At 42.2% G+C, this 14471-nt stretch overlaps 1 protein-coding gene across 4 annotated transcripts in view; it reads right to left on the reverse strand.

Annotated features, from left to right (window-relative positions):
* Window positions 1–10136, reverse strand: part of NNT (nicotinamide nucleotide transhydrogenase) — a 94747-nt gene extending 84611 nt beyond the window's left edge. The window contains exons 1-2 of one of the 4 annotated variants that reach the window (XM_015063311.3): window positions 9985–10136; window positions 4417–4620 (exon numbers count right to left, since the gene is read on the reverse strand). In XM_015063311.3, the coding sequence (XP_014918797.1) occupies window positions 4417–4573 (157 nt within the window). In that variant the 5' untranslated portion in view covers window positions 4574–4620; window positions 9985–10136. Of the gene's footprint in view, window positions 1–4416; window positions 4621–9429; window positions 9587–9729; window positions 9878–9984 lie in introns of those variants that run through there. The other 3 variants (XM_015063312.3, XM_015063313.3, XM_015063309.3) reach the window with 3 other exon arrangements.
* Window positions 10137–14471: the final 4335 nt, after the last annotated feature.

The raw sequence follows: 14471 nt of genomic DNA on the forward strand, positions 1-14471 counted from the left end.
TTTATGCCCACTCTCTTAAATTCCAAATATTTCATTTAACCAAATAGCTCTCTTCAAGGCACATGACTAGATTATTCTTAGGAAAAAAATGGGTTGAGAGATCAATCAAAATGCTAACTCCACTCTTCAAACTAATCCTCTGGGATTTATGGTCTCCTTGTCCTCACCTTTAAGGAAGACAGAACTAATTAGCTGTTTTGAAGAACAACCCTATACTAGACACATTGTTGGCTACACTCAAAGTTTTCTTCCTGGCAATTTGGCCACAGGCAATCCCTCACAGATTTCCAAGTGTTGTATCCTGAGACCCTACATTCTTGGCCACAGCGAATAAGACCAAGGATCAACAGCTGGGTCAAAGATAATAGTCTATAGGCCAGAGAGTCCCTGAGATGACTTACATAGGAACTGCCCAAGGACACTCTATGTTGGCCAGTGATGACCCAACCCATTCAGGTACTCTGAGTGTCTGAATGCGAGACCCACAGAAAAGGACAGGGGGAGTAAAGGGTACAAAAGCTATTTGTAAGCAGCCATGAGGTTAAAGGTAGACAAAGCGAGGTCTACAGCAACAGTAGCAGAAACATCAGTAGTGGCGATACAAAGAGGAAAGATGAGCCATAGCTATGGAATCCAGAATACCATTCCACTTTTCCTAGAAGTAGATGAGGGGTTTCCTAGGCTTCTGTACTTCCCAAGAATACACCCAATAAACCCTCATCACAAAATAGGACCTTGATGCAATCCTGTTCCTTGTAACCCAAAAGAGCCTGTATAAAATACATAAGTATTTATATATGGCTCTGAACAATTTTAGCTAAAGTTGCTTCTGTTGTTTTATTCAATGTGCAGGCACAAATAGACTTTTCTTTTAAAAAAAATCTGCTTCTGTATGTTGTACCAAAGTTCAGGAAATCTACTCTAGCAACCTAAACTCTGAAAATACATAATAAAAAAACAAATTATCTCTACAGAGTAACAATATTGAGGCCTTAGAGAAAGTAAGTCAACCTAAAAATACCTGCATTCAAACAGAGTCTTAAACCCCATACTCCATTAGCAGTAATAACTAAAAGTAAGCCAAAGGCAAACATGTGGTGAACCTTAACCTCTGTTTGAAGGAGAGGGAGGAAAATAATAGAAAGCTGGAAAATATTCCAGATTGATGTGCAAAGTTAAATCACATAAACATCTGGAGTTCACTTATCTGACAAGGTCAAATTACCTAGGCCCTATATACCATAAGTCAAAGAAGCCACCAAAGACAAATGAAGTCCCATCAAACAGGTTCGGGAGCCAACTTGAAAGGCCAAATATGAAACAATTTGAGCATGAAAAAGAATAATTAATTGCAATGTAATAAAATACATCCGAGGATGTTAAAATGCAGGAGTTCATTATGATACTCAAAAAATAAATATTTTTTAAAAGCTTCATTGGCCAACTTTAGCGGGTATGTGATAAGCAGAATAATGGTATTCCATAGGTGTCCACACTTTTAATCCTCAGAACCTGTGAATGTGTCAGGAAACACAGCAAAGGAGAATTAAGGTAGCAGATGGAATTAGAGTTGCTAATCAAATGACCTTGAAATAAGGATTAGCCTGGATTATGTGGGTGGGCCGACTGTACTCACAAGGGTCCTTAAGTGTGAGAGAAGAAGGCAGAAGAGCCAGAGTCAAATAGTAGTCTGAAGATGCTATGCTGCTGGCTTTGAAGATGGAAGAAGGGGCCACGAGCCAAAGAATATAAGCAGTTTCCAAAAGCTGGACAAGGGAAGGAAACAGACCACCCTTAAAGTCTCCAGAAGGAATACAGACAGCCCCACCGACACCTTGATGTGAACCTAGTGAGAGCCATTCTAGACTTTGGCCTCCAGCAGTGTAAGATAATAAATTTGTGTATGTATGAAGTTGTGTTACCTTGTTACAGCTGAATAGAAAACTAATACTTTAAGAAAACCAAGAGATTATTACCAAAACTATAAAGAATGGGACAGAACCAAACATTTATCCCACCTTACCACTACAACCTCAGGATAACTAAATAATAGAGGGAAAGTTTTTCTTTATAGAAAAATTCTAGCTAATAAATGAAGATAAAATGATAGTGTATCACCATTTCAAACCCCCTCCCCATAAAACCATGGATTTAGTTGATGATCATTAAATGGCTGTTATAGCCTTTGAGTGAAAAACTGATGGGAGCTCCATAATGGATGAATATCAACATCTAAACTCACTGATTAATTTTCCTGACGAAATGCCACAGATAGTACACAGCATCCACCTATGAAGTATTCTTGTCAAAAAAAAACAAAAACAAAAACAAACAAAAACAAACCTGAGTCTAACCAAGCCTCTAGGTCTAGCTAAATGGTACAGAAAACACAAGGAACAGAGAAACTGGTTAAATAATATGAAGGGAATTCATTCAGCCAAACCCAGAATGTGAGAAATTCTACAGGGCAACAACTACATTCTTCAAGAAATAAAGAAAAAAGAAAAAAAAAGGAGAACAGAGATCAAAAAAGACCTGAGAGATACAGTATGCAAATACAACATGTGGACCCTGTTTGGATCGTTGTTTGGATAAGACAACTGTAAAAACAGAAACTGAAAAAATACGAATACTGACTGGAATTACTTTTCATGCTTTGCAATGTGGTAATGAAATTGCGGTTATGTATTTTTTAAAATAGAATCCCTATCTTTTAGACATAAAAAGTAATTATCTGGGAAATAGTCAAGAACTACAAATTAAAAGTCTCCTGCATAGTCAGTATAGAGATCTTGATGTCCATGCCTTTACTCACAAGGAAAATTTTCATGTCCTCAGTGCAGTTACTTACTTTTATCTTAGACACAATTTTATCACGCTTGGATAAGCTGGCTTTCTAAAACACCTAAAATAAAAATCTGAAGAGGGATGCCTGGGTGGCTCAGTTGGTTAAGGATCCAACTTTGGCTCAGGTCATGATCTCGCAGTTCGTGAGTTCAAGTCCCGCATCAGGCTCTGTGCTGACAGCTCAGAGCCTGAAGCCTGCTTCGGATTCTGTGTCTCCCTCTCTCTTTGCCCTTCCCTCGCTTGCACTCTGTCTCTCTGTCTCTGTGTCTCTCTCTCTCTCTCTCAAAAACTAAATAAACATAAAAAATATAAATAAAAAAATAAAAATAAATAGAAATAAATCTGAAGATAAAGTTGAGGGCTCTCAGGGACAGGTACCCTGCCAACAGTCACTTGTCACATGAGAACAAGAAAGAGGCTGTGAAATCTATTAAAGACAAACATAAGAACTCAAAAAGCATAGCAGTGTAGGGATTCTGATTGCCCAGAGTCCTGCAAACTTAAATTAAAAAGAAGGGCATTATTCTACGTGGCAAAGACAGGTATCTATCCTAGTCTTCCACCTGAATAACAGAATGCCAATTTTAATTGAGTTTGTCCCCATCTGGAATAAAGGACCTCTTTTGTGTCCAAGTCTCCCTTACAGCTAAATAATTGCCGCCTGTCTGAGTTTTTGCCAATGAGGTACAGAGAGCTATGAGGGTCTTTGCACAAAATGCATAATAAAGGGATCTCCCTCAGCTTAGGGAGCCCTCGTTTAGCCTCTCCTTCTGGCCTGCGCACAAGAACAGATGCGAGTGGGGACCCTAGCAGGGAACACCTTGTAGGGTACTGAAAGACTTCAGCTCTTCCTCTGCATGAGCTAGGACACTAGTGGCAAATTCTGAGTAGAAGAGTGCCATGATCTTTCATTTTAAAAAGATGATGCTTTTGTGTATAGAACAGACTGTCGTGGGGGCAGAGGCAGAAAGCATAGAGAGCACTTAGGAGACTAGCACAGCAGTCCAGGGGACAGATGATGGTGGCTCGGAACAGGACGATAACAGTGGCGATGGTGAGAACAGACCCTGGATACAAGGTAGAGCTAACCCATACCTACTATGAAGACCAAGATGACTCCAGGGTTTCTGACCTGAGCAACTGAGATGAAGCTGTCATTCAGTAAATCAAGAAGCAGTACTACAAACTAATTGATACACTCAGTTGTTAGTTCCTCAGCATAGATGAGCCATATACAGTACAATGCCTCAAAAAAGACAAGGAAAAAGGAAGAGCTGCTAAGACAAATGGTTACTATGAGCAATAGTTTCCCGGATACAACTCAACTGGTTTATCATTTCTCTTGTTGTATTTTATTTTCTTCTCTATTAGCACTGACAGTCAGAAACTTTTATACATGGAAAATATTTTTAAAAGCACTCATTAGGGTTGTGTTTTTTAACGAAAAATGATGACTCACCAACACCAGGCTATAAAACTGCATCGCTTTTCCTTTTATCAATCATCAGGAGATCCGTTCGCTCCTATAACTTGAAGGTTTGATCTACATACACTGAAGTGAGACTTTACCTGGTTTGGCAGGGGCTTTACACCACAGTGCCTGATGAGTATGAAATGTTCGTAAAAAATCCTTCTTCCCGGGTATAATCTTACAGGACCCCAAATTGCTACGTAAAGGACACGAACAGCCAGTCACCACGGTTTTCAGTAGGTTCGCCATGTTCATATGAGCTCCCAACTTCCTGAATCCCAAATTTCCTTGAGGGTAAATCACTTAGAAGAAAGAAAAATAAAATATTTATATGCCAAGAAAAACATACTTCGTCATTTGAACATCAAAAAAATTTTTTAAAAAATACTAATTCAAAGAGCTTGGAATATAACAGCTGTATGTGGGCATCTACAGTGAATTTTATTTGCCAAGTCCTTTACTTAGAGAAGATGCTTCAAAAGTTTGTTTCCAATTCATATATTTAAAACTCGGAATCCATTCTCCCACTTAAAACTGTGGTTATAAACTCACTATTCAATTCCAAGCCTTGATCACCTTAATTGATCCTTAATGTAGCAGGGAAGCTAAAAAAGAAAATTGCTATAGAGTCCAATCACATCTTACATGAAAGTTATCTTCTAAGTCTGCATGCGCAGCAAAAATTGCATAGTCACCCTTGGATTTCCCTTAAATTGTCTATAATGCTGTATAGTACAATAGCAACTTGTTTAGCTACAAATGTTGTACAGAAAACGCTGGCAACCTATTCAGTGCAGCAAGATGCTTATCCTGTAAGACCCCCTGAATTGAGCCTGAGTGAACATGAGATTCGTGTCTGCCAAGTGCTCATCTCAAGAAAATTAAGCATGTGTGGGATATGACTCCAATTTTAAAAAAGAAGAATGTCAATATCACATAGGTTTGTGCTTGTAGATATGGGTGTAACTAGGAACTCTTCCATCAGTGGTTCTCACAAGCGGCCACTTTGCACCAGCTCTAACTGGGCTGGATGGAGGATCACTGACCTTTGCTGTTACTGACCTAAGCTTCAGTGGCAACCTCCATTGTTCTCCATGGCAGATCCCCAGGGGTGCATGGAAGGCACGCCCACCATCCCCTTGATTCTCAGAGTTCCCCCATCCTTCTTTTCTTTCCTTCAAAATCAGGAAGCAGAAGGTTTGGAACTCTCAGTCAAATTCAGCTAACTCCACCAACTACACTTTTAGGCTCTGCCCCATCATGTGGGCCCTCAGGAGGCCCAGCACCCAATCCCAGCAGTTCCATGAACATTCTTCCAGTCTCCAGAGGAAGAAAGGTCTAGTTCACTCAGAACTGCTGCCACAACTCCCTGAAGCAACTTCTTACAAATACCAGAAAGCAACACGGGGGATGGAAATCCTTAATCCAGATGGTGCTTATTCTTAAAATGACCTTTAGTTCAACAAACACATATAGAGGGCTGAGTTTCAGAGTCACAGTCATTAGAAGCATCTGTGGAATCAAACTGGAATAGATCACACGCTCTGAGATAAGAAAAGTCAACAAGTAATAACACTACAGAGTAAGGCAAGTCCAAAGTTCTTTGAGGGATCAAAGGAGATTATGTCCTCCTACAGAGCTCAGAAAAAGAAAAAAAACACATTTGAGATAGAGAAAGTAATATGAAAAAAGCTAAGGAAGAGGAAGTATGCAAGATGGGTTCAGGCATGCAATCAAAAATGTATAATAATGCTTTGCACTTGAACAGGTTTTTAGATTTTCAGTGTTTCCACATGTCATTTCATTTCAATCCCAAGCACCCTGAATCCCATAAATACACTCCTCATTTATTCATGGGTCACTTCTGGGTTGTTCATGGCTGAAAACAGAGAGCAAAAAGTTCGAAACTCAGCCACGTATTCAAAACAGTCACTGAATCTATGCCAACAACCAAGGGAGATACAAAGATATATAAAAGGTAATTCTTGCCTTGGGGGAGATTTGTCCTACCATTACCAATGACCTAGTCTTATCTCCGCCTCCCCATTCACTCTAGTTTCTCTTCTTAGATCATCCCAGCTCCCCAACAACCACTGTTCTCATGGGGCTGATGAGGTTTACCCAGACCTCATCGGGGAGAGAACAAAGCTAGATATAATAGAGCCCGTGTATTGTCTAAGTTGGCCACTTCACTCCCTGAATCTCTCTGCACCTCAGTCTGCTCATATATAAAAGCACAAGAAAGTTTGTTTGTAGGGCCCCATTAGGCTCTAAAACATTTATGAATAGATAAGATTTTACAATGTTTTAAAGCAGAAGTCCTGTTTCGGGCCATCTGGAAAAACAGCCTTGCCTACTTGGAAAATGGTAATTTGATGTTGAATAGATCCCTGGCATCAGATGGCAATTAAGGCAGAGGACTTCAGAGGCCAATTTCGCCCCAAAATTCCAATTTATTTAAGTTATAAACATGTAAGACAGTGAACAGAAAGTAGTTTTATTGGTAAGGCACCAACTGGCTCAGTTAAGTGTCTGCCTTCAGCTCAGGTCATGATCTCACGTTTCTTGAGTTCAAACCCCATATCGGGCTCTCTACCGTCAGCACAGAGCATGCTTCAGATCCTCTGTTCCCCCACCCCCACCCCCACCCCGCCTCCTGTCCCACTCATACTCTATCTTAAAAATAAATTTAAAAAAGGCACCTGGGTGGCTCAGTCAGTTAAGCGTCTGACTTCGGCTCAGGTCATGATCTCACAGCTCATGAGTTTAAGCCAGGTGTCAGGCTTTGTGCTGACAGCTTAGAGCCTGGAGCCTGCTTCAGATTCTGTGTTTCCCTCTTTCTTTGCCCCTCCCCTGCTCACACTGTGTGTCTCTCCTTCAAAAACAAATAAACATTAAAAAGTAAATAAACAAATAATGTTTAAGAAAGTAGTTTATTGGCAAGAACAGTCCCTATCGCTAAGACTAAATTAAATACAAATGACCCTGAAATATATTCAGAGAATATTTGAATTTCCCCTATCATTATTTTAAAGCTATTTTATTCATGTGCTTCTATGGCTTTGAAGCAATGGGGGAAAGCTTTACAACTCAAAACTGAAAAAAAAATTTAGTATACCACTCATACAGCAGTGTAATGTAAGTTATTTGGGCAACTATCTCCCCTAATAGGTACTAAAACTCTTGAGGGCAAGCACGTCAGAATGATGACAGCCTAGGAGGCTAACAAGGTGAACTGTGGGTTGCAAGCCCTCATTCTGCAATTATTAGCTGTGTCCTTGGCAAGTCAGTCACTTACCTTCTCTGAACCTGATTTTCTCATCTTTAAAATGATAATAGCACCTGTGTTATATAGGGTTGTTGTAAGGAGTAAAAGGACACAATATCTTTATTGCTATTACTACTCACTTTGGTATTACCTCCGGCCCGGTGCTTTGCACAAAGGAGGAGAACAACAAGTACTTTTTAACTGAATGAATAAATAACTAGGACTAGGTAACCTGAAACCTGCGTGTCTATAAAAACACATTCTCCAGAGTTTCAGGAAATTTCCTTCGAAAACGAAATGCTGTGTAGCCTTGCGGAAGATTGATTCCATCAGCAAAGGTAAACAGCTTAGCACATTGCTGATAAAAAAGTAGTCCTAAACTGTCCATTTAATAAAAAAAAAATTTTAAGCCAGGTTTGCAAATAAAAGGTGTGCAACAGAGAAAAGGGGAATGTTTTTTTCTTAATTTTTTTATAGTTTCAGATTTTTACTGAAATTCCAGTTAGGTAACATATAGTGTAATATTAGTTTCAGAAGTAAAATTTAGTGATTCATCACTTACATATAACACCCAGTGCTCACCACAACAAATGCCCTCCTTAATCCCCATTACCCATTTAACCCATCCCCCCTCCAGCAAACCTCAGTTTGTTCTCTATAGTTAATAATCCAGTTAAGAAATGGGCAGAAGTGGGACACATGGGTGGCTCAGTTGGCTAAGCGAGGGACTCTTGGTTTCCGTTCAGGTCATGAGTTGGAGCCCCAGCACGAGATCTGTTTGGGATTCTCTCTCTCTCTCTCTCTCTCTCTCAAAATAAATAAACATTTAAAAAATGGCAGAAGACATGAACATTTTTAAAGAGGGAAGCACTTTAATAAAAGCATGCAAACACCATGGGAAGAGTCTGTCCTAAAAGACTCCTTATAAAGAGGTCGCTTTAGGACTGCCCTGCACCACAGGGCGAATAAAGGACGCCTGCCACCGTAAACAAGTTACGTTTTTAAAGCGAAACATACCAACCAAGGACACAATACCCTACAGAAGCTTAGACTGGCAGGCAGCGTGACCTCGCCCAAACCCACCGGTCCCGCCCCTCCTTGGGCAACTACACTACAGCTTCGCTGGCATCTGCGCGGGACCGCTATTTATAACCTTCCCTGGAAGCCTATTGGCCCCGGTCGCTTTACAGTCATTCCTCCTCCGGGGTTCAGATCAGCTCTGCCCCCACTGCTGTCTCCTCCCGGTCGCCAGCCCGGGCCCCTCTCTCTGCCTGGATGAAGTTTGCTCAGACCACCAACCCTCACAGACATACACACTCACAACTTTCGCTCGCCACCTCCTAAGTCTCCAAACGATCGCCGACCCTGAATTCCCTCAAGGTTCAAGCACAATTTCGGGGCGTCCAGCTACCACCTCTCTGGGCGCACCCTCTATGGAAAGTCCTCTATGACCTCCCCCCTCCTCCCATTTTGCCGGTCGAAATGACCCCGTAGGACTCCCGCTGTCCTCCCAAAGCTCCAAGACCTGCACCTACACAGCTGCCGCCTCGTTCCCTGCCCTCTGCAAGGACCCAGTTTCCCAACCACCCGCCCGCTCCCTTCCACGTCGCCCCGGCAAAAGACAAGGAATGGGGCCCTCAAGGCACGGTTCTCCTTCCGGACCCCAGCCTCTGGCCTGCGGGCGCCCGGGTGCACCCCACATCCAGGTCCCTACCGACCCCGCCCCCTTCTCCCTGACAGGTCTCCTCCCCTGCGGGGGCCCGGACCATCCCCAACAGCCCCGCGCCCCCTCCCCAGCTGTGCCCCAAACGCGCGCCCGGACTGCCCGCGCCGCGCGGCTCACCTTGGCTGGGAGGCAGGGCGGCCGGGCAGCGCGCCGCGAGGGAAGCCGCGCTGGCAGCCCTGGGCTCGGGCCCCGCGGAGCTGCGCCTCCAACCCGGAAGAACAGCCCCAACCCGGCGGCGGCGGAGGCCACGTGACGGCGGCGCAGCCCCCCAACCCCCACCCCCAAGCCCCCTCCTCCGCCCGGAGCCCCCTCCCCACCAGGCCCTTCTGCCCTCCGGGCCCCCAGAGCCTACCGCCCTCCCTCCGGACAAGAAAGCGACCGCACCAAACGCCCCCTTAGCGCGCCAAGGCTAGTTACCCCAAAGGGCCCTCCACTCCTGGGTGGCAACCAAAACCTCTTTGTCTTGGGCTCGACCCGAGGCCCCCTGCCCCGCCTCCGCGCCTTCCCTCGGCGCGTCCTTGTCCATCAAACCTGGAGCCCAACGCGGCCGCTGAAGTTTTCAAGGCTACATTTGCTCTCTCCCCTGGACAGCCAGTTACAATCCCAAGTGTGATTTCCTCTCTAGTGTCCCACCAGAGCAAGTAAGAGGGTAATATAATTCCACTTTGGTACCTTTCCTCTAGCACTCTAGGAAAAATCAGAACTTCTGTAACAGAAGAGGACCAAAAGGAAAGTGGGAGGAGGCCAAGGGGTGGTGAAGGGCGGGAATGAGGGCGTTGTTGTTCCTTTTTGCCGGGAGAGGTGGAGTTAAATTCCTCGGAAACGATGTCAAGGCCCGAAAATTAACACACGTCTACGTATTCGTCTTACCCCAATGGGCCCAGAGAAAGCCGTGTGCTGCTGGTAGTATTAATATCCAACGGCTAGAGAGCGTCTTTGGTGGACCTTAAGTGTCTTGAGAAGGCCTAGGTTGATTTCAGCAAAACATGAGCCTATTTGTTCTTTGCGCATAGTTCTGTTAGTCTGCAGGTGTTTTCTGATTGAAAGTGGGAAGAATAAAATTTACAGTATAAAATGGTTCACTTGCCCAAAGCTGAATCATCATTAAGTGTCAGCATGGTCACTGCATTTTACTTTAAGTGAAATATTTGAGATTGGCAAAACAGATATTCCGAAAGAAAGAAAGAAAGAAAGAAAGAAAGAGAGAGAGAGAGAGAGAGAGAGAGAGAGAGAAAGAAAGAAAGAAAGAAAGAAAGAAAGAAAGAAAGAAAGAAAGAAAGAAAGAAAGAAAGAAAGAAAGAAATGTCAGAGAAACCCTTCCTTTAAGAACATCTCTTGTGTTTAACCAGCATAAAAGGTCATTCAACTAATGGGCTTTCACTGACATCCAGAGGATGTCAAGGGAAAACACTGCCCCTCTCAGGAAAGAGCTCACAGACAGGAAAGGACACAAGCCCCATGTTTTAAAAACTATAATGAACTATGATAAATGCAACCATAGAAACAGGTTCCAGATACTGTAGATTCAATGAGGCAGAAGTAACTGATAAGGATTAAAACTAAGCCCCTTTCACGATATATGTAAGTCAAATCATTATGCTATACACCTTAAATATATACAGTACTGTATGTTAATTATATCTTGGGGCGCCCGGGTGGCTCAGTCAGTTGAGTGTCCGACTTCAGCTCAGGTCATGATCTCATGGTTCATGAGTTCAAGCCCCAGGTGAGGCTCGGTGCTGACAGCTTGAAGCCTGGAGCCTGCTTCGAATTCTGTGTCTCCCTCTCCCTCTGCCTCTCCACCACTTGCTCTCTCTCTCTCTCTCTGTCTCAAAAATAAAATAAACATAAAAAAAAGAAAGAAAAAAAATAATTATATCTCAATAAAACTGGGGGGGGGGACTAAAACTGGAGGGAAAAAAAAAACACTTGCTTTAAAACCTGAGGGCAGAGTGCCTGGTGGCTCAATCCAATCCTGCTCTTGGTTTTCTGCTCAGGTCATGATCTAGTTTGGTTTGGGAGTTGGAGCCACCTTGGCCTCCAGGCTGACAATGTGAAACCTGGTTGGAATTCTCTCTTGCTCCGTCTATCCCTCACTCCCTCTCCCTTGCTTGCACACACTGTCTCTCTCAAAATAAATAAACTAAATAAATAAATAAACACTGGGGGCAGGGGTTTGCTGCTTTTCTCTTTCAAGGCTTAAAAATCAGTGGTTCCCAGATGGGTACAATTTTATCCCACCATGTCTGGAGACATTTTGATTGTCACAACTGCAAAGGGGAGGCATCTAATGGGTAGAGACCAGGGATGCTGCTAACCACCCTTCATTACACAGGACAGCCCCTTACAACAAAGAATTATCTGGCCCCAAACATCAATAGTGCTAAGACTGAGAAACCCTGGCTTAAATAAATGCTCAATGTGTTATTCAATTTCATCTTCTTATGATTATAGCACATCAATTTCGTCTTCTTATGATTACAGCACATTGGAAGAAATCCAAGGAGGACATACCACTTCTCACTTTTTCTATTAAAAGTGAGTATGTGGTAATTTTTAAAATTCATTCTTCTCATTTATCCAACATAACTTGGGTGCCATTGCTCCAGACGAAAACATTTGTCATTTGGAAGGTTCTGTTTTGGGCCCCAATCTCCTACAGAATAATTACAAAATATTCCTAGGAGTCCCCAAAGAAAATTGGATTAAGTTCCAAAAGTTTGTAAGTTAGTTGCTTCTGAATCTTAGAAACTGCCTTGTATAAAATTTTTGCAAAGATTTTATATCCCCTGTTAGGTTTTAAGGGTTTTGTCCACTTCGATATCTGCTTCTTCCTCCTTGACTTTCTCCACCTCCAATCCTCATTCAGAAAAGTATATATGCGTGTATATATACACATATATGCAAATTTTCATTATAGATTGTTCTATGCTATTAATACTTTAATAATCACTTAATTTAAATTAATAAAAACTTAAATGATAAATATTTAATAAATACTTAATGTAGGGGTGCCTGGGTGGCTCAATTAAGCGACCAACTCTTGATTTTGGCTCAGGTCATGATCTCATGGTCCTGAGATCAAGCCCCATGTTGGGGCTCCAAGCTGGGCAGGGAGCCTGCTTAAGATTCTCCCTCTCTGTCATATATAATATGATATATATGATATATGATTATATATATATAAATATATTATTTATTATAAATAAATAAATAAATAAATAAATAAATAAATAAATAACTTAAACTTGGACAATCCAATTTTATTTTTTTTAAGATTTATTTTTACATAATCTCTACACCCAACGTGGGGCTCAAACTCACAATCCTGAGACCAAGAGTCGCATGCTCTACTGACTGAGCCAGCCAGGCTTCCCTGGGTGGATCCAATTTTGAACATTCAAATTTAAACCCCCTGAAATTTAGGAGACGTTGTACCCACAAATGCTTAAAGATAGTATTTACTGGGGCGCCTGGGTGGCGCAGTCGGTTAAGTGTCCGACTTCAGCCAGGTCACGATCTCGCGGTCCGTGAGTTCAAGCCCTGCGTCAGGCTCTGGGCTGATGGCTTGGAGCCTGGAGCCTGTTTCCGATTCTGTGTCTCCCTCTCTCTCTGCCCCTCCCCCGTTCATGCTTTGTCTCTCTCTGTCCCAAAAATAAATAAACGTTGAAAAAAAAAATTAAAAAAAAAAGATAGTATTTACTATCTTTAGTAAATATTTACTGGGACTCTATAGATAGAGTCCTAATCTATCAAAATCAAAAAAGATTACATCTTTAGAAGAGTGTAACACACCATTAGGGTCTGCTTTGAGGCCTCAAGCCAGAGAGGTGCCCAATAGTCAAAAATCAAAATGTAGACTGAGCCTAAGAAAATCTGTGATCAAAAACCGAATCCTAAAGAGGACATGTTAACAAAACCCTGCATCCAGTTAAAACCTGGCCAGAGAATGGGTCAATTAAATGTGTTTTCATTGTGATTATTATGTTCAACAGTTATTAGTAGTTTATAGTTTCAAGCTTCCCTTTTACAAGTAAATATTAGCAAAGTGAACAACTCCAAAGAGAACGTATTCTTAGACTTCAGGGATTTTGAATAATGCAGACACTTGACTGATTTTAAGGAAACCATCACTAACCCCAATCTCAGCCCTTTTCTCCCAGCAAACCAATCAAGATATGTTGATTTTAAGAAACAAATATTGGGGCACCTGGGTGGCTCAGTCGGTTAAGCATCCGACTTGGCCTCAGGTCATGATCTCACAGCTTGTGAGTTCGAGCCCCACATCAGGCTCTGTGCTGACAGCTCGGAGCCTGGAGCCTGCTTCAGATTCTGTGTCTCCCCCTCTCTCTGCCCCTCCCCTGCTCATGCTCTTTCTCTCTCTGTCTCAAAAATAAATAAAAACATTTAAAAAAATTAAAAGAAACAAACATTAACTGATTAAATTAACTTATACTCTTCCACATTAATTGAAAACAGATCGAGGAGAACTGACCTTAAACAGCTAGGACAAAGCTAAATAATTGGCAGTTTATTTAAGTAAAACCAGTTTGTATTTAGAATTGTTTAGAACTAACTCAGCATACCTTTGGGGATATTCTTCTCCCCATATAGTAAGGGCCAATGATGAAAATCTATGTTTTTTAAAAATATGTAAGAAATTAGGGGTGCCTGGGTGGCTCAGTCAGTTACGTGTCTGACTCTTGACTTTGGCTCAGGTCAGAATCTCATGGTTCATAAGTTCCCGACTGACAATGCAGAGCCTGCTTGGGATTCTCTCTCTCCTTCTCTCTCTGCCCCTCCCCATGCTTGCTTGCATGTGCTCTCTCTCTCTCTCTCAAAATAAATAAACTTTTTTTTAAAAAAAAATCTTATAAAAAATGATTTATCTAATGATATCTTTGGGGGCCCCGGAAAATGGTGAGAGATAGGGCTATATTAGTATCTTAGGGCTGCTATAACGAGTTGCTACAAACTGAGTGGCTTAAAGCAACAGACATGCATTCTCTCAGAATTCTGGAGGCCAGAAGTCTGACATCAAGGTGTCAGCTGAGTTGATTCCTCTAGAGGGTCTGAGGCAGAAACTGTCTATCTTCTGGAGAAAGCTTCGGATTTTCAGCAGTCCTTCGGTCCTCCTTGGCTTATAGACACATGACACA

Source organism: Acinonyx jubatus, chromosome A1 (genome assembly GCF_027475565.1).
Source record: "Acinonyx jubatus isolate Ajub_Pintada_27869175 chromosome A1, VMU_Ajub_asm_v1.0, whole genome shotgun sequence".
NCBI lineage: Eukaryota > Metazoa > Chordata > Mammalia > Carnivora > Felidae > Acinonyx > Acinonyx jubatus.